At 40.0% G+C, this 23,334-nt stretch overlaps 1 protein-coding gene across 6 annotated transcripts in view; it reads right to left on the bottom strand.

The window, feature by feature from the left end:
• The window catches only part of LRRCC1 (leucine rich repeat and coiled-coil centrosomal protein 1), a 54,989-nt gene extending 39,112 nt beyond the window's left edge, over positions 1 to 15,877 (bottom strand). For 2 of the 6 annotated variants that reach the window (XM_028518043.2, XM_036031069.1), the window contains exons 1-3: positions 3,199 to 3,383; positions 1,082 to 1,287; positions 700 to 765 (exon numbers count right to left, since the gene is read on the bottom strand). In XM_028518043.2, coding sequence (XP_028373844.1) covers positions 700 to 765; positions 1,082 to 1,287; positions 3,199 to 3,287 — 361 coding nt within the window. In that variant the 5' untranslated portion in view covers positions 3,288 to 3,383. Of the gene's footprint in view, positions 1 to 699; positions 766 to 1,081; positions 1,288 to 3,198; positions 3,384 to 15,865 lie in introns of those variants that run through there. The other 4 variants (XM_036031065.1, XM_036031066.1, XM_036031068.1 and 1 more) reach the window with 4 other exon arrangements.
• Positions 15,878 to 23,334: the final 7,457 nt, after the last annotated feature.

The following is a 23,334-nucleotide window of genomic DNA, read 5'->3' as shown; positions in this document are numbered from 1 at the left end:
TAATGTTGGGTAGCATTTTTCTAGCAGGGAGAAAACAAACAAATGAATAAGGCTGTTTCAAGTATTGATAAAGATTACAAGATAATTAGAGGAACTGAAGGGTCTAACTGGTTATTTGAAGAATAATTATGAATGCTAAAGTCAAAAAGAAAAATATATATATTCAGTCTTCAATTAGCCATAGCCTTTGGGATGCTATACACATATACTGTCCAATATGACAGAACAACCATAGGTGGTTTTGTAATCTTAAATGAATATTTTATTAAAATAAAATAAAATGACAAATTCAATTCCTCAGTGCACTAGGCACATTTCAAGTGCTCAAAAGCCACATCTGACTATTGGGTACCATCCCAGATGGCAGAGATATAGAATATTTTCATCACTGTAAAAAGTTCTATTGGAACTCTTCTTCTCTCTATATATAACAGTATATTCATTAATTATCTAAGACTAAAATATTATTTCCCCCAAATGAGGTCCTTCTTATCCAAGTATTTTCTGTTATGGATCACTCTAGTTTTTGTCATTCATAGTAATTTTTCATTCAGCTGTAGCTGTGGCACCAATACATTCTCTAGATGAGGTTTTTGGTCAAAAATTGGACTATTCAGATTTTTGACATGCTGAGCTCAATCTAACTCACCACATGTGGCAAATATTCACCATATATAAAAATTAAGCACATCTACTTACCACTAAGATCATTTATGTGGTTATAGGATAAATTCAGTCTAGTCAGATTAATTAGTGCTTCAAGCCCTAAAATAAAATAAAATAAAACTTTTATAGGTTTCAAATAATTAATTAATTAGAGCTACATAATACTATAATTCTAGTTTGCACTCTTTTGAAGAGTCTGTACAGTCTCAAATTAAATAATAGTGAAATCCATTTTATTGGTATTTTACAAAATACTCTTAAAAAGACTGATAACTTTGCTAGAAGTAAAAATTTTATACAATAAATTTGAGTCAGTTTTCAAAAGTTTAATGTTCATCCCATTCTTTTGGGAAGGAAAAGAAATGGACTTAAATGATCTTCCTTATTCATGTAAGATTACATGAAAATCACAAACCTTCTATTCTTGTGATCAAATTGCAGGACAAATTTAAAGTGCGTAGTTTTGTCAGTGTGCTTAGCCCTTCGATTTGACTTATTTGATTAGATGACAGATCTAAGTGTTGCAAATTCCAAACATGATCAATGGCTTCGATCTTCGAGATGTTGTTGCAATGTAGATTGATGGCATGGAGGGTTGAATCTAAGGATAACTCTGATATGCTATAAAACAAAATATGTGTTATCAAAAACAAGTAAAAATGGATTTTGAAATCATGACCAAAAAATTAAAATGAACCCAACAGCATGTCAATAAGTGTGACCTCTACTCATTCTATAATGAAATCCTTCCTACTTGTAGTAGCCTTGGAATGTCTCATAAGGTATAGTAATTTGTATCACAAACCAGCATTTTGGACCATTTACATAAACAAGAAACCCACTCAGCAGAGGCAAGTAACCCTGGGCACTTCTAGCTTCTCTATGCAAAATCATCAACACCCTGTAAAGGCATCAGTGTAAAAGCCCTGGATCCTAACAGCCCAGCTCAAATCTGCACTCTACCACTTCTGCAGTTATTTGAGTAAATGACTTAACCTCTCTAAGCCTCAGTTTCCTCATCTCATTCAATTCTCAAAATTCTTAAGAGTAGGTATCATAAGAAAACTAAAGTTTACAGAAATTAAGTAATGTGTCCAAGTTATTGTAGTTATTACCTAACTGAGCAAGTATAAATCCAGATTTGGCTCTGGAGTTTGTAATCTTACTTCACTGTCCACAATGGCTACTTAACCCAGAGTGTAGCTAATTTCTAAAAAACCCATTAGGTATTGCTATTTCTACTGAAAAAGTGCCTATATTCCCTCCTGGACATTTGAAGTGTACCACCCCTAAATGGAACTCATCTTTCATTCTCTCAATTATTGTCATTTAAACCAGAACCTCTCTGAAGACAGCAGTCCCAGGAATACAAACTATTACACATAGTTGAGGGGAGTTGGATAGAGGCACAGTCAGGAACCAGGACACACAATGACATGTCATCTGCTCCATGTTCTGTGTACCCTTGAAGAAAATGATGCAGCATTTCTACAAATCAAACTAGCAATCTCTACAGGTATGACTGAAATTTTCCCAATTATCTAGCATCTGTCATTTACTGAGCTATTATTTAGTCCAGACTTTATGCTATTAACACGTGCTCTTAATGACAACCATTTGCTTTCTGAAACATCTGAGTTTCTGGAAATTAGTATTATGCAGATCATACGGCAGAGTAGAAAAAGCAGACAGGGAAATTAGAAATAGGTGTGAACTCGAACTCAATCGCCCATCGGGTGCATTAGGCTGGAAAAGTTATTTATATTCTCTGAGTCTCAGATTTGTCATTTGTAAAATTAACTCCTTGCAGAATTGTTGTTGAGGACCAGTGATAATATATGTAACATGGGCACACAGATGGCATTCAGTATATAACGGCTGCTATTAAATATAAATATTCCTTTGAAAAAACGTCTTCCTGGGGTCTTCTGGCAAATTTTAGGCCAGGATCCAGAGCAAGATGCTTTAGTTATGAGCAGTCAGGCTCGCAAAGGAACAGCACGTGCAAAGGAACAGAAGAGCAGAGGCTGGACCTGCTATCATTCAGCCCGGCAAATTAGACTGTCGGTGGGAAAACGGTTAAGAAAGACATGTGGCTGAACAGTTGGGCAGGGGCCAGTTAGTAACACACAGAAACGGCCAGATACACCATGCACAAGACTGGGCTGCACCAAGGAGGGAGTCGGGGACCTCAATAGGGTTAAGCTTAGTACTTGCAAAAAGTATGAGGGCACAAGCATCGCGGGGCTCTGCAAAGGACAAATTGGAACCCGGGGGAAAAAAGACTCCAGGCACAGCCAATGAAGGGGAGGTGAACGCGGCTCCTCAGCTGCCGGTGGCGTCAGGGTCAAAGAAGGGACAGCGCTGGGACGGGCAGGATCAGCGGAGATGGGGGAACTGACAAAGCAAGGAGGATGCCAAGTGTCTGCCAAGGACCAACACGTCAGGGTGGAAGGGGCGCAATTCCCGCACCTCCGCGGGCATTTTTGGAATAAGTCCCTGGGCAGAGGCCCGTCCCCGAGCCCCCATCACCTCCGCAGGTCTTTGTCCATGCAGCACAGGTCCCCGTAGCTGCTGTCACCGTCCTCATTCTCTACTTCCACCTCCCCCGGTGCCTCCATGGACGCGGAGCTGAGTTTCAACCGGCTCCCGGGCTCCCGGCACTGAGCGTGACCGCCGGAACAGGCCTCCCGGTGAGCGTACTGGCGGCCTGCGGGGCGGGGCCAGGGCTCCCCCCCCCCCCACCACGCCCTCCCCAACCGCCGGCCGGAAGTCGCGGCCTCCGCGTCAGAAGCTTCCCTTCCTTTAATGGCAGACGTGGCGCCATGCCTCGAACTTGACTTAAAGCGGGTAGCTTTCGGTGTGCAGTGCAGGGGAAACAAATGAGTCCTTTATTTGGCTCTTCTGTATCTTTTCTTCGTGTTGCTGGCACTGGCTTCTGGAGACGGTTTCACAACAGCTTATCTTTGCTGACCTAAAGTCTTACACATGCAAAAATTGGCCTCCACTGGCTACGGTTAACGTTGAAGATGCTTTCCAATGCCTGGCCTGCCCTCTGCAGCAGGAGACAGGGAGCCGATTCTTGCCCTGGGAGCTTTTACAATTCAGTGGGGGAAACAGTCAGATGGGGTGAGCACTGATGAAACAATGTAGGGGTAATACTAGTCTCTACCCTGACTGAAGGAATGAAAGTCTTATAAGCCTGACCATGACTCCTTACTTTCAGTAAAATTACAAGAATTTAACCTAAGCATCCTTAATGGAATGAATGTACAATGACATCCTTTCTTAACATCAGTTCTGCAAAATAGTTATTTTGTCCAATGGTAACTAGAATGTTTGTGCAAGCATTATTTTACAGGCCTTTTCAGGTGGTCAACTGACCATGGAAAACACCTTGTGACTACTTGGGGATCAACTTTAGTCTGATAATGATTACAGGACAATTGACCTCATCCTCATTCCCAGCCCTAAACTGATTCCAAGGCCCCTGTATAAGCCATCCACAAAATCTCTCAGGGAGTTCAACTTCCTTCCTCTGTCCTACTCCCTTGTGCACAAGCTCTTTTCAATTAACTCTATCTGCTTGACCTTGTATTGAGTTCAGTGCTCATTTTTATCACATTAAGACTCAAGAACCTGGCACTGAAGGTCAGGTAACACTAGGAAGCATTGAAGCTGACTGCAAGTGCTATGGGTAGTAGGGTTACTGCTATGAAAGGAAGTTACTGATGACTGAGCAGAGTCCTGCTAGGTCAGGGGAGCTCTGACAATGCATGACATTCCAAAAGGAAGAAAATACCTGAAGAAAGTCAAAGAACCTCCTCATTAGAGTGCTCTTTGAGTCCGAGTTGTAGCTCAACTCTGGAGCTGTCACTACTGAAATACTATCTGATGTACCCCCTCATTACTTATCAAATAAAGGCCTCTCTCACTTAATATTGAAAATTTTTACAGGCTTAACTGTTATTAGTTTATTGTTTAGCTGTCAGTTCTCTGCTTCTAAAATCACTACTGGTCATTCAGGAATAAATTCAAAAATTGGAAATTTTCTAAGTGTTCTTTATTGTCAATAAACTTTTATTGAATATCTGCTAAGTGCCAGGCACTATGAGAGATGCTGGGGCCATAGGGATAAGCAATGCAGACATGGCCCTGTCCACATGCAATTTACTGGCAACAAGAATTCAGAAACAAAACAATGATTACAGATGATAAATTGGAACAGTTTTAAATACAAAGTTTGTGAAAAGACTTAAGATGCTACTGGGATGTAGATCAGGATAACTAGCACAGACCTCATGAAGGAAGGCTTCTGAAGAAGTGAGGTCCACTCTGGGTCTGCAAGATGAAGACTGGCAAAGCAGCTGGTTGAAAACATGCCCTTTTAAGGCTGAGAGATGGGGGAGGATGTGGAACAGAGACAAGGCCATGCTGCTACTTCAGGAGCAAAAGTGGGTAGGGGAAGAGTGGGATACAAGGCTGGTGAGCTTCCCAGGGTCCTATCATGAAAGGTCTTGGGTTGAGTCTAGGGCAGGTGGGTAGCTAAGAATTATTGTGAGCACACTAATCTTGTGATTGCATTTACATTTTTTAACAGATAACTGTTGTCACCCTTGCAGTATGATTAGATCTTGTGAAGTTTCCAACTATTCTCAAGTTGCTCAAATCATTGGACTAAAACTGTTCACCAAGGAATAACTGAAATCAGTGTATAGGAATAGTGGCTTTGGGGGTCTAACTTAGATCTAGCGAGGGACAGGCCTTGGTTAGTGTAGCTCAGTGAACTGCGATTCCCAGTCAGGGCACATGCCTGGGTTGTGAGCCAGGTCCCCAGTATGAGGTGCATGAGAGGCAACCACACATTGATGTTTCTCTCCCTCTCTTTCTCCTTCCCTTCCTCTGTCTCTAAAAACAAATAAAAATCTAAACAAAAATTTTTTAGAGCTAGTGAGAAATGAAGCTCCCAAAATGAAACAATCAAAAGAAAAATTGGAAGAATATGTATGAATATATAAATATACAAAGCACGTATAAGTATGTATAAATGTGTGTGTATATGTATATATATACACATAAACACACACCACGGCTAAATGTTCATGGTCGATGTGACCTTTATTATAATTATTTTATTTTCCTAATATTTATCTTCAATTGATATTTAGTTGGAATTATAAGATATGAGGGATTCAGAATGAGTTAAATTGGCATGGCTTTGCCTACTTTTTGTAATTTCTTTTATATTATGGATAATATAATATTTTTCTCTGCTATGAATCTATCGTAGTGTGGCCCTTATCATTGGAGTCTTCCTTTGGTCTACATGAAAAACCCAAGCAATAGGAATACGTTGTATAACTTAATAGAATTTTGAGGGTTTTTAGAATTTTACATCTTAGTGATCATATATTTGGTGGATTTCACACTGTTTTTTGTAGAATCTTAAGCAGTTCCTTGAGGGTATCTCATAGTTTACTGGGAGGCAGATGAGGGTTCAAGCTGACAATACTCTGCCTCCCCTTCCCCAGGCAGAAGAAGCCCTGTTTATCTGTTCACCTTTCAAGCAACATTTTCTTTGAAGAGAGTTTTATGCTGTTACAAAGTTGGAAACACTCTTATCTCATCTATACACCCATTTTCATGGAGGACACTGAGAGCAATGTTGTAAAAGGATTTCCCAAGCTTTTCCCGGACATCTAGTGTAAGCAGCTCTCTAATTTTATGTCCCACAGGTATGCTGATATGAAATGAATTTATTTGAGTTATTTTATTGAGAAAATCCAACCATTTCAATAAGAAATAGAATTTCCAGAGGAAAGTGGAATTTTGAGTTGGTAATAGGCCCATGGAGAAGGGGGAAACATTACACCAGTGTGTGATAAAATAGTTTTATTGTTTCAGTTGTGCTGCTCCATTTAGCTCTATGTTTATATATAATAGCTTTTACTATAGTCCCTTAGAGATAAATAAATGTCCAGTAAAAAAATTTCTGGCTCTTTTTAGAAATATTTAGAAGGAAGCTGCGCAGGAATTAGTAGAAAAGAAGTAGCAAAATATTTTTCAGTTCAGAATTGGCAGAATCAACTGCAACCTCCATTGACTGCTGTATATCATTTTATAGTCATAATGCAAACATAAGGACATGGATGACATTTTCAGATTAATAAGACATAAGTTTAAATGCTGTTATAACAGGATAGTTAAGAGCACCATGAAAGGTCAGTGGAGGCAACCTGTGGGAACGATTACTAACCACTGTACTTAACCACCAGTAGGATGTGAGAATAAAGCAGTTAGACTAGTTGTGGGTTACAGGGCTGGAAAAGGGTTTGGGGGCTTCTCTGCTGTGTCAGATATTATCACTTCAGTCACTGGAATGCTGGGTTGGCTGGGAGGGATAGGGAACTTGGGACAGTAACCATTTACCAGTAGTATGAAAATATTTCAATGGACTGGTGTGTGTGGCTGAAAGTTAGCCTTTGTCATGAGAATAAAGACTCTCTCTTTGAAGAATATGGTGCTGGAAATTCACCTCAATCTCCCAGATTTGGTTCTTAACTCTCTGCTATTGCCCATTTGTGCAATTTGTGCACTCATGCAAAATTTTATATAGATTTACTCTTTGGATTCAGATATCACTGTGGTTTGTGATCTTATCTTGATCTCCCTCACATTCACTGATCTTTCAACCTTTGATGTATCAGCTATCTTTGCTTTTCCTTGTGACAGACCTCAATTTATTGCTGTTGATCACTTTGCTAAAATTTTGGTGTTTCAAAGGATGCTATTGCACTATACAGTATAACTTAACAAAGGTACAGAGGTAACATAAGGATCTTAAAAATTTTAAAGGGAGGTGAAAGATGGAGGCCAAGTAGGTGGAAGCCAAGTCTATTTGCTTCTGCACCCGACTTGGACACTTAGGTAAGTTTCTGAAAAATTAAGTGAACAGTCAACAGAATCTTAGCTGATATGAAGTTTGGAAGCCAAAGAGTACAGAAGACTCTAAACAGGGAGCAAGGAAGCTTTATGGGTGGTCAGGGAAAACCCCCAGACATGGAGCCAGTAGTCCCAGTGCTAGCAGCTATGTAGTGCATGTAGCTGGGGCACCTACATCTGTCATAGATTGTAGCTTAGCAGCCCCTTCCCTTCCTAGGACAGGGAATCCTCAGACCTGGGCCAGGAGCAACTTGGATATAAAAAGTCATTGGGAAGAACCAGGCTGTACACACACACACACACAGCTAGCTGCACCCTCATAGCTGCAGTGGTAAATGCCAACCAGGAGAGTGCTGGAGAGTGAGAGAGATACTATCTGCACCTGGATCTGGTGGAGGAGGGCCACAGCTGGCCATGACAGTCAAAGACTCTTGAATTTTGGAGAGGTGGTGTCTTGCAGCCTTTCAAGGCCAGGCAGCTTCATACAGGATTTGGACAGATGGGAGAAAATTTGCAGAGATGTGAGAATGTCTGACACACTTTTATTCAAGGGTGGGGTGATCCATGCATGCCACAAGCCACTTGTTGCACTGCAGGAAGTCCCAACTCTCTTTTACACTAAATGCACACAAAGCCAGCAGGATGACAAGATATTATATAACAAAGCATCATTGTGCACACGTAGGCCCATTCTTAAGGTTATGGGAATACTGCTTCTCTTAGTTGCCTGGACATCCAGGTGAGGGAGCCTGAATGATTCTATTTCCCCTACAGGTGGTATGTATGGGAAGCCAGACAGTAAGATGGAGCTACAGTGGGAGCACCCAGAGACACTTTTTTAAAAGGGGAGCTGAGGCATCCTAGCGCCCAGACCATGTATGTACAGCTGCCCTGCCAACAAGGAAAAATGATTATGGACGTGATTTTCTCCCACTCAGTACATTTGGGTACGGTACAGTGATCAAAAAGGTGCAAAGTGAGGTGATTTCTTGGCCCCAGCTCAGTGCAGAGTGGAGAGTATAGGCCACTGTATGCTATGAGAGCAGTGGGCTGGGAGGGGCACACCTCAGATTATTTAAAACCTGACTGAGCCACCTTCCTTGGTGAACACAGGGAAGGGAAGTTTGTACCTAGCCCCCACTCCTGCAGGAGTGGAGGGCAGGAGGCAGGGGATAGATGATGTGCAAAACCAGTTGAGCAGGCTTAACAACCCTGCAAGAGGCATTTCCTCCACAAAAGAAAGAGACCAAGAAGAATGCCTAAAAGGGCCCATTTTGAAATCCTCACAGGGAGACAAAGTACACTGGGTCCTAGGAGCCTATTTCACTAAGGCCTTCAAAGCAAAAAGCTCATTATGTGTGCAGAAAGGGAATTCAGGACTCTACCCAGCCATGGCTTGCACACAGAGCTACAGACCACACCAAGTAGGAGAGAGCTGACACTTTTACACAGATTGTCCTCCTCCCCTGACCACCCACTGTGAAAAGGACAGCTATTTAATCAGAAACTATACATTATTGAAAATAAACTGGGACAGACCAAGATGGAAGCTGTAGGGGCAGGTGGAACACACCCACAATTTTCCTAGAAGACTGAACAGTGCCTCCCATGGGAGACACAGAGGCCCCACCCTCTCAATCACAATAGACAATCCCTCTAGATACAAATGAAGTAGATACAGGTAGTGTTGCCAGAAGTTGGATGACCCATCCTGGGACCTTGAGTTGATGAAAAACCAGAGATGGATCCAGAAGGAAGTCAGAAGATGAACACCAACAGCTGAGATGGTTTTCACCTTGGTCTTCCTCAGAACTTCCGTGGTTTATTTTTCTCTTTTCCTTTCATATAGCCTTTTAATATTTTTTTCTTTTGCTTCAGTTGCATTCCAACTGACTCATTACTCTTGGTCTTTTATTTTGTATTCTTTTTATTCAAATTATATATTTTTTCATATTATTATTTCAAATCCCATATTGCACCCTTCCCTGGTCTTATTCCATTTTGCCTTCTGCCCAACCTTTCTCATTGTTGTAAACTTTATTTTCTCCCACATTATGCTATGTTTCTATTCCTTACCCTTACTCTTACTATTTCTCCTCCATATATCCTCATAAAAGCATTCTTTTTTCCTAAGTCAGCTCATATTCTTCCCCCTCCCCTTACATTAGTCTTATTCCCTTTCCACCTTTATAAAATGTAACTAGTTGGGAAAGGATATCATGGTCACTTCTGTTCTACTCCAATGGTATTCCTATTTGTTCACTATTTGATTGCAGTTCAAATCCCATAAGATGCTCCCCCAGTCTTACTCCATTTTGCCTCCCCCCTGCCCTTGATCAGTTGAGTTAGGAATTTTATCTTAATTTTCCTCCTTTTTAAGTCTGGGTTCTATTCCTTACACTCATTAGTTTTCCTCCATCATCTATTCAAAATCATTTTTCTTTACTGTAGACATCTCATATTCACTTTTCTCCTTTGAATAATATTCTTATATCCTTTCCACCTTTATTAATCTTCACGAAGCTGTTGTTATTGACTCTGCTGTGGTTTTCCTGTAATTTTGTCCCAGCTGGTTCAATAACTTTTTAATTTTACTTCAAACTTCATAGTATACTCTTCCCTTTTCTTACTCAATTTTTCCCATTGTTCTTCCCTGTTTTACTTACATTTTAAATTTTATTCTCTCCCTTTCTTTGCCTCATTTCTACCCCCTATTCTTGTTATTTCTCTTCCCTCTACCCACTCAAAATCACTTCCTCTTTTAGTCATCTCATGTATCCTTTTTCCTATCTTATTCTTAATCTTTCTTCACCTTTATTAATCTTTGCTCAATTGCTATTGATACTGCTGGGGTGGTAGGGAGTATTCTTGCTGGCGTGTGTTTGGTTTTCTGACAATATTGCTTTGTTAACCAATACCTATATAACAGCATCCAAGACAGAGTAGGAGTTATGACTACCAGTAATCCAGCTGTGGGGGAGAATCCACCAATGAATGAACCATCAACAAGAAAAGCCCAAGTACAACAAGAGAGGCTGCACAAATGGAAGAAGGGGGAAACCTAGAGCATCCAGATCAGGATATCAAAGAGACTACACAACTGAGTCACACAGAACTCACACCACAGAAATCCCCCACACAAAAGTGGGCAGGCAAAGCAGAACATACTGAGACACAGAAATAAACAAAAAAGTCATCTAAAGTTGGGAGACAAAGGAAGGACACCCAATTGAAAGGAATAAAGGAATCCGTAGAAATGGAGCTAAATAAAATTGAGGCAAGCAATCTATCAGATGTATAATTAAAAAAAAAATAGTTATAATGATGCTCCAGGAACTCAGTCATAGCTACAAGCAACTAAGTGGGAATAACAACAGCATGAAAAGGGAAATAGAAACTATGAATAAAGGCCAGGAAGAATGCAATACCTGAAACGAAAAATATACTAGAAGGAATTAAAAGCAGGCTGGATGGAGCAGAGGACCAAATAGGTAATCTGGAAGACATGGTAGGAAGAAATACACAGGCAGAGGAAAAAATGCAAAAAGACTCAAAATGAATGAGGATAGTTTAAGGGAACTTCAGCACAACATGAAACATAACAACATTCCACCATAGGAATATGAAAAGGAGAAGAAAATGAACAAGGGATAGAAAACCTGTTTGAGACTTCTGGGCAAGTTGGAGGCATAGGTAGATATGCTTTCATTCCTTGCACAACCAAAAGAAGGAGAACAACATATTTAAAAACAAACAAACAAACAAACAAAACAACCAAAACTGCCAGAAAATTAGACTATATGGAAGTCTGTCAATCAAGGAGTTAAAGAAGAAACATTCATTCAGACTGGTAGAAAGGGCTAAGGTGAGCAGTGGGGGTGGAGAGGACATGTGGCAAGGCAGCAGACTGGGAGGGTGAGGAGGAGCCTGGCAGACCTGGTGGTCCCATATTCATGTACACATAAGCCAGGAGGAACAACTGGGGAGTGAGACAAACCATGTAATCCAGGGTTCCAGTGTGGAACATTTAAACCTAAAAACTTCTGTTTGTAAAAAACTGTGGGGGTTGCGGTGGTGGAAGAAACTCCCAGACTTACAGGAGGGTTCATTGTAGAGATCCACAGGGTCCTAGAATGTACACAAACCCACCCACCTGTGAACCTAGGAATCAGCCCCAGAAATGCCAGATTTACTTATGGGTAGCAGAAGAAGTGGCTAAAGGCAGGGCAAGAGCTGAGCAAGCAGCACTGTTCTCTCTCTCACTACTCCCACAATGCAACAAAATGCCAAGGCAGGGCCACCCAAATACCTAAAGCTCTGCCCCTTATAATGTAACAGGTATGCCAAAACAAAGAAATATTGCCCAAATGAAAGAACAGGTCAAAACTCTAGAACAAGAACTAAGCAATGAGAAGACAGCCAACCTATCAGATGCAGAGTTCAAAACACTGATAATCAGCATGCTCACAGAAATGGTTGAGTACAGATGCAAAATAGAAGAAGTGAAGGCTATGCAAAGTGAAATAAAGAAAAATATACAGGGAAACAACAGTGAAGGGAAGGAAACCAAGACACAAATCAATGATTTGGAATAAAAGGAAGAACTAAATATCCAACTGGAACAGAATGAAGGAACAAGAATTTAAAACAATGTGGAAAGGCTTAGGAACCTCGAGGACAACTTTAAACATTCCAACATTCTAATCATAGTGATGCCAGAAGAAGAGGAAGAAAAAGAAATTTAAAAATTTTGAAAAAAATAATGAAGGAGAAGTTTCTCAATCTGGCAAAGGAAATACACTTCCAGGAAGTCCGGGAAGCTCATATACTCCCCAAGAAATTGGACCCAAGGAGGGAACACACCAAGACACATTATAATTAAATCAACCAAGATCGAAGAAGAGGGTCTTAAAAGCAGCAAGAGAAAAGGAGTTATCTACAAAAGAGTTCCCAAATGACTACCAGTTGATTTGTCCAAAGAAACCTTACAGTCAAAAAGGGTTTGAAAGAAGTATTCAAAATCATGAAAAGCAAGGACCTACATCCAAGATTACTCTCTCCAGCAGAGTTATCATTTACAATGGAAAGGCAGATAGAGTGTTTCCCAGATAAGAGCAAGTTGAAGGAGTTCATCATCACTAAGCCCTTATTATACGAAAGTTTAAAGGGACATATCTAAGAAAAAGGAGGAGATGAGAACTATAAACAGTAAAATGACACCAAACTCACAACTATCAACAACTAGAACATTAGAAACAAAACAAAAACAAACTAAGAAAAGAGGTAGAACAGTAACACAGAAATGGAGATCACATAGAGGGTTATCAGGGAGGACAGGGAGGGGGGAGAATGGGGAAAAGGTACAGGGAATAGGAAGCATAAATGGTAGGTGCAAAATAGACAGGGGTAAGTTAAGAAGAGTATAGGAAATGAAGAAGCCAAAGAACTTATATGTATGACCCATGGACATAAACTAAGGTACAGGAAGGATGGTAGGAGGGGGTATGTAGGATGGGGGTGAATAAAGGGGAGAAAAAAATGGGACAATTGTATTAGCATAATCAATGAAATGAACTTTAAAAAAAGAAAAACTGCTTGAAAGATTAATGACTGAATACTTCCCTAACTTGGTAAGTGGAAAAGTCATACAAATTCAGGAAGCACAGAGGATCCCAAACAAAAGAACCTAAAGAGACTTATTCCAAGACACATCATAATTCAAATGCCAAATGTTATAGACAAAGAGAGACTTTCAAAGGCAGCAAGGGAGAAACAGCAAGTAACACACAAGGGAGTTCCAAAAAAACTATCAGTGGATTTCTCAACAGAAACACTACAAGCCAGAAAGGATTGGCAGGAATATTCCAGATAATGAAAAACAAGGACCCATAACCAAGACTGCTCTATCCAGCAAGGTTCTCATATAAAATAGATGGTGAATGAAAGAGCTTCCCAGAGAAAAGAAACCTGAAAGAGTTTCCACAAAGCCACCACTGCAAGATATGCTAAAGGGACTGTTATAAAAAACAAGAAAGGGAGAGAGAGACCAAGAGAGAGGGAGAGAGGGAGGCAGAGCAAGAGAGAGGGAGAGAAATAGAGAGCAAGAAAGAGAGAGAAACATGGGTATAGAAAATGGCAATGAATAAGTACCTATCAATAATAACCTTAAATGTAAATGGATTAAATGCTCCAATCAAAAGTCATAGTATGGTTGAATGGATGAGAAAACATGAGCTGCATATATATTGCCTACAAAAGACCAACCTCAGAACAAAAGACCTACACAGACCGAGAGTGAAGGGTTGGGAAAAAAATAATCCAAGGAAATGGACAGGAAGAAAAAGCCAGGATAGCAATACTTATATCAGACAAAATATACTTCAAAACAAAGAGCATAAAAAGAGACACAGAAGGACACTTCATAATACTCAAAGGAAGAATCCATAAAGAAGACATAAATACTATAAACATATATGCACCCAACTTAGGAGCACCCAAATATATACGGATAATATTGAAGGACTTCAAGAAAGATATAGACAGCAATATACTTATAGCAGGTGATTTGAACATCCCACTGATAACAGTGGACAGATCTTCCAAACAAAGAATCAATAAGGGTATTGTGGCACTGAATGCCACACTAGATCAAATGGACTTAATTGATATACACAGAACATTTCACCCTAAAGAAGCAAAATACACATTCTTTTCAAATGCACATGGGACATTTTCAAAGATAGACTGCATGGTAATGCACAAAACAAGATTTAGAATTCAAGAAAATTAAAATCATATCAAGCATTTTCTCAGACCATAAGGGCTTGAAACTGGAAACCAAGCTCAAGGAAAAAACTCGAAAACACTCAAACTCATGGAGACTGAATAGCATGCTATTAAACAATGAATGGGTTAAGAATGAGATCCTTATTCTTATTATGAGGAAATCAAAAAGTTTCTGGACACAAATGAAAATTACTCACAACAATCCAAAGCTTATGGGACACGATGAAGGCAGTCCTCAGACAGAAGATCATACATAGTAATACAGGGTTATCTAAAAAAATATTAAAAAAATTCAAATAAAGAGCCTAACCCTACATCTACAAGAAACAGAGGAACAACAACAAAAACAGTCCAGAGCAAGTAGAAAGAAGAGAATAATCAAGATCAAAGCCAAATTAAATGACATTGAGACTAAAAGAACTATTCAAGGGATCAATAAATATAGGAGATGATTCTTTAAAATGATAAACAAAATGAAAAGCCTTTAGCCAGACTCATCAAGAAAAAAGGAGAGACCCAAGTAAATAAAATCAGAAACAAAAGTTTATTCTCTCTCTTCCTCTCTCCTCCTCGCTCTGTATCCTCTCTGTTTTTTCTTCCTTCCTTTTCTGTTCCAACACAACTTGGACTGGAATGTTCACCACATAAAGGAATGACTCCTCTCCTATGTTTCTACAGTAGCAATGCAAGGCCACTTGGTGAACTTGGAAAAGTCACACAGAGCTGCCACCTGGGGCAACTGTTTCTGTGCCAATGTAGAAATTTCCTGAAAGGAAGGTGTCAACTGGGTACCCTCTGTGGGCAGAGAAACTTGGCTGGAGTTGCTTTGTGTTGTAGTAGCACATGGCACTGTGAAACATCCATAAACAATAGGTAGTTACAGAAATGGTAATCATTGCAATGAGGATATGATATATGGTCATATGTTTACTCTTTTTTAAAAAAGAGCAGTATGATTTTAATAACCTCATCATAAGTTTGCATGGAGAAAACTGAGTAGATATTTTGGGCTGATTGCACTGTAGGCATAGTAAATGTCGAATCATCTTCAAGTAGTAGGCTGTTGTATACCAGCCATATTTTAAAAAAATAAAAAGTGTTACACAGCATTTATATGTCTGCCTTCCATCTCCTTCCACTTGGAGAAAGCTTAACCATCCTATATGCAGTATTTTTAAGTGAGCAAGCTGGCAAGTATGGGATTGACCAGTCAGTTTCTTGACACAGTTGCTATGCTCACCAGCCTAAGTCCAGGACTGGACAACCGGTCAACTTCAGCAACCAGGTAAACAATTATCCAGGCAGAAAGAGAAGTACCTTGTAAAGCTGAAAGCTATGGGTGGGTGGCACTGGAGAACCAGTCGTGGACACCTCCTCGGATGGTCAGATAGCTAGGATGTGGGAATAGGAAGAAGCAGATAAGACAGGAGGCAAGACAAGAACAGTGTCCAGCCTTTCTCACCCACAGGACAGCTCACTGCCCTCCCAAAATTGGGTCTTCAGGGAAAACAGTGTAGAAAAATTGAGCCGAATTGCTGGTACCCAGACTTACACATGTCCAAACAGACTTGGCCTCTGAGTGCCTCCATGCAGAGCACATGGGTGTACCCACCTCTGGAACTTGACTTGGCAAGAAAATCTTCTTTGGTGACAAGCACCCAGGCCTACACACACATGGGCCAGGTAGACAGCAGCTGGAACCCATGTAGGCAGAGGGTGGCCTTTCTCTTTACATCTTCAGATCAAGACTTAGAAATATTTCAGAGGCACTGCCAAGAAAGGGCAGGACCCCAGTTGCAAAGGTGGCTAGGTGCACCAGCCTGTCCATCCACCCCATATACCCAGAGCCCATAGGCACCTCTGGAGCAGACTCCAGGCATCAATATCTGCTGATACCAGGCAGCATCACCATTTGGTCTTTGGGTTTTAGTGGGAGAAGAGGCAGCATCAGCAAGTGCAGGTGTCCTTGGAGAGGTGGGGAGCCACTCTCTCAATAGTCCTGCAGGTCCAATCTCTGGAACACAGGCTGAGCAATGATCCCTCACACCACTTGCATGATTGTGACCATACCACTGGCACACTAGAAGTCATCCTTCTCCACCACCACTGCCAAATCACCTCCTTTGTGGTTCTGGAGGAAATAAATATATAAGCAGCTGACAGGTGGTACCCAACAAGAGGCTTGAATGTCAGGGGGACTGAACCAGATCACAGAAACAATCTATTTCTGCATTCATCTCTTGAAGGGTACAGAAAGGATGTTTAAAAAGATTAAGGAGAAAGCTTGAAAAGAGAAGGGGCTCTCACTAGTATCTGTACAATGGATTCTGTGGGTCTGAACTTCACAAAGTCAAGTTCCATGTTCTCTGTAGGCACAGGATGAAGATAGTACAGTTTATGGTGAACATGCATAAGCAAAACACCATTGGTTAAAGGAAATAAAATAAAGTGGCAACAATTTTAGAAAGTCTCTTCAATGAGTAGAAGTATTTTTCTTTTAAAAAATCAGAAAATAGTGGTAATACATGCCAAAAATAAATCTAAGCAACTCTATAACAGCATTAACAAGAAAAATATTAAGCTAATGTCAGGCCTGCCTCCTCTCCCAGAATTTCAACAGATGTAAATTACATGCTCCTTACATTTATTCTGATTCATTCTAGCCCTGTCCAACTTCCATTTCTTCAACTTGACAGCAGCATCATCCCTCTCCCTGCCTTCCAACTGATACTATTCCTGCCAACTTGTTTCTGTCTTCAAATTGACACCAAGTCCACAAACCTTTCTTGAGCCCTTCATACTTCTCCATCTTCCAACTTAATCCAGTCTCACCTATGTCCCCATTCCTTCCAACTTGTGACATCCCCTTCTCTGTATGCTTAACTTCCAACTAACAAGAGCATTGTTCATTTGATCCTTACCAGTCCTGTTTCTATACATATTTTCATTCAACTCCTTTTTAATCCAAAGCCCAGAATCTGAAAACACCAGTGTGCAAAAACACCAATATTGGTTTATTCTGTATGAAGACTGAGCATCCTTAGGTGAGACATCCCAAGAGGATGCCCAAGCAAGACATGAAACTGGGTCTATTTTTAAAATTCAGCTCGCTCTAGCTCTCTACCTAGTGTGTATCTCTATTTCCAAGTCCCAATGCTTCTTTCCAAATGCTTCCAAGTTCTTGTGCCTAACGTATCTCATGCAATATTTATTACATACAGGAGGACAAAATGTAGCAAATCAAATACTTTTCACTAAGTACCTCATAAAGGACACACCTTTGATACATTGCAAAGGGCACATCATCAGTTTACAGCATCTCAAATCCCATACCACATATTAATATTTTGAAAGCTAATCCCCAATATGCAGTGTATGCATTCACACTAGGGCTCTTATGTACATAAATTATTGACATTTTAAGTCAAATAATTTATTTTTAGCTTCCTTGCATATCATAAAATATTTGGCAGCTCCTTTGTCCATACAGAATAAATGCCTCCAGAATCTCAACCCCAAAGAGAGATAGAGAAGAGAAAGCCACGGATTAATTGAGAGTTTAAAAAGACAAGAGGAAGATGAAAACACATAGAGCCATGACTGATGTGGCCCAGTATGTTGTGCATCATCCTGTCAACCTAAATGTCACTCATTCAGTTTCAGTCAGGGCTTGTGCCTGGGCTGCAGGCCAGGTCTCTCTTTGGAGAATGTCAGGAAGTTAAAATAGATATTTCTCTCCATTTTTCCCTACCTTCCCATCTCTCTACAATAAATAAAATTATTTTAGAAAGATGAAAATATTTATGTTGAACCTAATTAAAAAAAAACACAAATAAATAAGCAGATAAAATGTAATCAGAGACATTGAAATTAAGAACAATCTGACACTAACCAGAGAGGAGGTGGGTGGGCCTAATGAGCGGCAGGGGGTAAAGGATTCAGGAACAATAAAAAAGACACATGTACAAAACAAAAAGGAAATACAATTAGGGGAGGGAGGTGAAGATGGCTGGGGGGAGTGGTGGGAGGTAAATGCAGACACCTGTGCTTGAACAACAATAAAATAATTACAAAAAACAAAAACAAAAGTGATGAAAATATATTTTGGAGATCAAAACTTTGTCTGAGTTATCATTGGCATATATGTTTTCTCATATGGTTGGTTCACTTTTCACTTTGCTGGTGCTTTGTTCATCCATGCAGACAATTTTGTTTTGATGAAGACTCATTTATTCATTCTTTCCTTTTTGGCCCTTGTTCTAGGGGACATATTGATGAAAATATTGCTGTGTGGAATATCTGAGATTTTCCTGCCTGTGTTTTCCTCTAAGGCTTTTATGGTGTTGTAAGTCATTTAAGTTTTATATCCATATAAAGTTTATTTTTTCTATATGGTATAAATTGGTCAAGTTTCAATTTTTTGCTTATAGCAGTGCAGATCTCAAAACATCATTTGTTGAAGAGGATATTTTCACTCCATTTTATGTTTCTGCCCCTTTTAGCAAATAATAATTGACCATAGAGATTTAGGCTTATTTCTGGGCTCTCTATTCTGTTCCTTTGATTAGTGTGTATGTTCTTATGAAAGTACCAGACTCTTTTGATTACCATGGCCTTGTAATACAGTTCTATGCCAGGTATTGTGATCCCTCCTCCTACTTTGTTCTTCTTTTCAAAATTGCTGCAGGCTTTCAGGATCATTTATGGTTCCAAGTAAATTTTTGAGATATTTTTTCTATATCTGTGAATTATTTCATTGGTATTTTACCAGGGATTGTGTTGAATCTATAAGTTTCATTGGGTAGTATGGACAATTTGATGTTTTTAAAACAACATGCTTCTAAAGAATTATTAGATCAAAGAGAAAAACAAATAAAAAACTAACTCTACCTTGAGACTTGCACACATGGAAAAACAACCTAACAGAATATAGTATGTTAAAGCAGTTAAAAGAGAAAAGAGGATAGCTATATAGGGCTACCAAAGAGTAGTAAAATAATCCCCAAAATTGTTAACTTTATCCCTGAAGAAAGCAGAGACATAATAACACACTAACACATAAGTAAAAGAAAATTTATCACAAAGATCTGAGTATAAATAAGTAAAACAAAAATATAAGATAATGACTAATAAAATGAAGCTTGACTCATTGAAAAATAAATAGAATGGACAACCCAATAGTAAGATTCATCAAAGGGGGAACAAAATTAAATAAAATAAGAAATAAAAATGAAAATCTCATGTAATGCCACTGGTTTAAAAAAAATCATTAAAAATATTACAAACCATTACATACCAAATATTTGAAAATCAAGATAAAATATATTTTGCAGAAAAACATGCAACCTCCCAAGGCTCAACTAGAAAGAAACAGAGAATCTCTATAGACCAATTCCTGGCAATGAAATTGAAGCAGTAATAAAAACTCCCAACAAAACACAAAATCACAGGATCACATGACTTACAGGTCAAGTCTACCAAATATTTAAATAATAATTAGTATATTTTTCCCTTCAAATACTTTAAAAACCAAGAATAACACTTCCAAATTCATACTATAAGGCCAGCACTAATCTGATAACAAAACCAAAGAAAGATCAAACAAAGGAAAAGGTTACAGGCCAATATTCCTAACCAACAAAGGTGCCACAATTCTTAGAATAGTAGCAAACAGTATTTTTCAGTATTCAAAGGCTGGTGTGGCTCAGCGGATTGAGTACCGACTGGCCTGTGAACCATAGAGTCCCTGGTTCTATTACCATTCAGGGCACATGCCTGGGTTGGGGGCCAGATCCCCAGTAAAGGATGCACAAGAGGCATCCATACATTGATGTTTCTCTCCTTCTTTTCTCCCTCCTGTTTCTCTCTAAAAATTAAATCAATAAAATCTTAAAAATAGAATTTATCAGTAAGTTCAACGAATTATATTTTATAGTCTAGTGGGAATTACACCAAAAATACATATCTGCTCAACACCTTAAAACATTAAGGTGCCCTGACTGGTGTGGCTCAGTGGATTGAGCCTGGGCCTGTGAACCAAAGGGTCTCAGGTTTGATTCCCAGTCAGGGCACATGCCTGGGTTGCAGGCCAGGTACCCGGTGGGGGGTGTGCGAGAAGTAACCACACACCAATGTTTCTCCCTCTCTTTCTCCGTCCTTTTCCCTCTCTCTAAAAATAAATAAATAAAACATTAAGGTGACTGCGGCAAAAATGGCAGTGAGATAGGTAGGAGCAGAGTCCACTTCCTCCTGTGCATGGGTAAAACACCTAGCCAATGTTCTGGGGAACAGAGTGAACAGCCAATGCTATCCCAGAATATATGAAGATTAGAGACCAAAAATTGTAAAGGACATTGAAAAATCAGATGGTAAGGAGAGTATTTCAGGAAAATAAGGTCCCTATGAATAGTGTGAGAACCAGGTCAGTTGTAGCCCTAGGCCTGGTGCCTACCAGGTCTGCCACAAGATTCTTGAGAGAAAGCCAAATAAGGTTTGAGCAGCAACAGGAGAGACATGGATGCTTTAAGTCACAGGGGAGGATAAGGATGAAGTGGCAAACACACAGGGGTGGTGTGCATCCCCTGAGACTGTGGATGCTAGCTGGGAAGAGGTGGGCAGTGACAGACCCTGACCTGGTCAGTCCCCAGTTTGTTTGGAGAGTTGGGCTGTGTGAGAGGCAAGACACTTGGTTGGAGCAGCAGGCTTGAATAGGAGAAATTTTTCAAAAAGAAAAGGAAACAAAAGAGGCACTCAACAGCTCTTTGGGGAATTCTTTGCAGCAGTCATCCTTGCCTCCTGTATCCTGACCCCTGCCCAGCTCCACTCTCACACCCCAAGCCCCAGGGACAGTGCACACCCAATCCCATGGCACTGAAGTTGCCCTTTCCACCCCAGTAGCAGAGACCAAGGGCACAGGTCCACAGCTCCTGGATTGAATGCCCCTGACCCAGCTGCCCAGAGGCACCTCTCGCCCAACTCTTGGTCTGAGAGCAGAGCTCACTGGCTCTCTATGAGGAAGGTGGAGATGTCCCCACAGAGGAGAGCTGCAGGGCTCAGGGAGTCATAAATCCTCAGAAAGACTTAACTCAGGTGGGGGGGCTGAACTAGCCCAAAGAGACTCTGAGAGTCCCTATCATCTAGCACAACAAAGAGCAAGAAGGGTGTGTGTGAGCTGCCCCTAACTGGTGAACCACAAGGACAGCACAACCAGTGGACTGAAGGCATGGGTCGTTCACAGAAGGGCATTGGGGGCCCAGCATCAAACTGAGGAAATGGGCTGGAGGCTGAGCAACAGTAAAGACTAGCTCAGGAAGGGAGAAAAGTGAAACCCATACCCATTCAGCCTGCTGAAGCCAGGAAGACCAGCAGAACTGGCTTGGCAGGTTTAAAGCCTGCAGAAGGCTCTTTTTTAAATTTTTTAAAAATTCCTTCTTCCTTTCTTTCCTTCTTTCTTTTTTATTCCTTCTTCTTTTCTCTCTTATTTTCCCTTTTTATCCTTCCTTCCTTCCTTCCTTCCTTCCTTCCTTCCTTCCTTCCTTCCTTCCTTCATTTTAATCCCCACAAGTGAGACAATAAAACCTGGAGCTCTGAAAAGACTAGAGTTAGAACCAAACAGGGGTCATCCCAACAACTGAGACAGTGAGATAAATTTCATTTTGATACTCCAGAGAACTTGCAAGTTATTGTATATTTGTTTTATTTTTATTTTTTCACTATTCTTACGTCTTTTAATAGTATTTTATTATTTCCCTTCTTTCTGTTTAGTCTTCTTTACTTGGTTTTTTAAATTGCATGGTTTGACTGGTTTCCCTGGTTTTCTGTTTGACAGTGTATTTTTAATTTTCTGCCTTTCTATTCATTTGTGTTCCACAAGCACACTACTCTAGGTCCTTTACTTCATATTCTTGTTATTAAGATCACATACATTCTGTCATATGATTGTTGCTCCATTACTATTGTAAATAATTGCTGTTCAATACAGTTGAAAATACTACATAGATAACAATGGTAAAGGGTGAAGAAGGCAGTGGAAGCCACACTAACCTCCACCCAGGACATATCTGGAAATACAACTAAATGGTGGAGAAATTATCCAGAACAAACAACTGAACAAGAGCAAGAGAGGAGCCTCAAAAGCTCATGCATACAGAAGAATCAGCTTCAATACAACCTGTCCACACTTGCACATCAGAATACAAGATGAGGTGGATGGACTGACCCTAAGTTAACCAGCTGGAGGAAAGGACCCACCACAGAAAAACTCAACAACAATCAAAAGCCAAAGACATACACAGAGCCAACATAAATGACAGCCCAAGACCAGCAAGCTCAGGAGATCAAGGAGACTGCACTACTGAATCTCACAGGTCTTCTACCATAGAAGTTCACACTACAAGCTCAAAGAGTCAGAACAGATCAATTTAAGAAGCAGAGGCTAACAAGAAGAGTATCACAAACAATGGGAAGACAAAGAAACAATCTTTAAAAGAAAGGAAAGGAGGAAGCCTCAGGAAGATGATAAATGAAACAGAGGAAAGTCTATGAACAGATATTGAGCTCCAAGCAATGGTTAAAGGAACCTCAATGAGCTCACAGAGAACCACCAAAAACTACAGGGAAATGACAATGAACTCACTGAAAACAATATCAACATAAAAAAGGAAATAGAAACTATCAAAAAGGGCCAAGAGGAAATGAAGAATACAATTTCTGATCTGAAGAACACAGTAGAAGGAATCAAAAGCAGGGTAGATAAAGCAGAGGATCATATCACTAAACTATAAGACAAGGATAAAAAAGCACTCAGAAATATCAGGAAAAGGAGAGGAGGCTCAGAAAGAAAAAGAGGGGTTAAGGGAAATGCACAAAAACATGAAATGTAATAATATTTGTATAATAGGGATAACAGAAGGAGAAGAAGAATATCAAGGGATAGAACAC

Source organism: Phyllostomus discolor, chromosome 7, assembly GCF_004126475.2.
Source record: "Phyllostomus discolor isolate MPI-MPIP mPhyDis1 chromosome 7, mPhyDis1.pri.v3, whole genome shotgun sequence".
Taxonomy (NCBI): domain Eukaryota; kingdom Metazoa; phylum Chordata; class Mammalia; order Chiroptera; family Phyllostomidae; genus Phyllostomus; species Phyllostomus discolor.
Note: the sequence above shows the minus strand (reverse complement) of the source record. Positions and strands in the feature narration are given on the sequence as shown.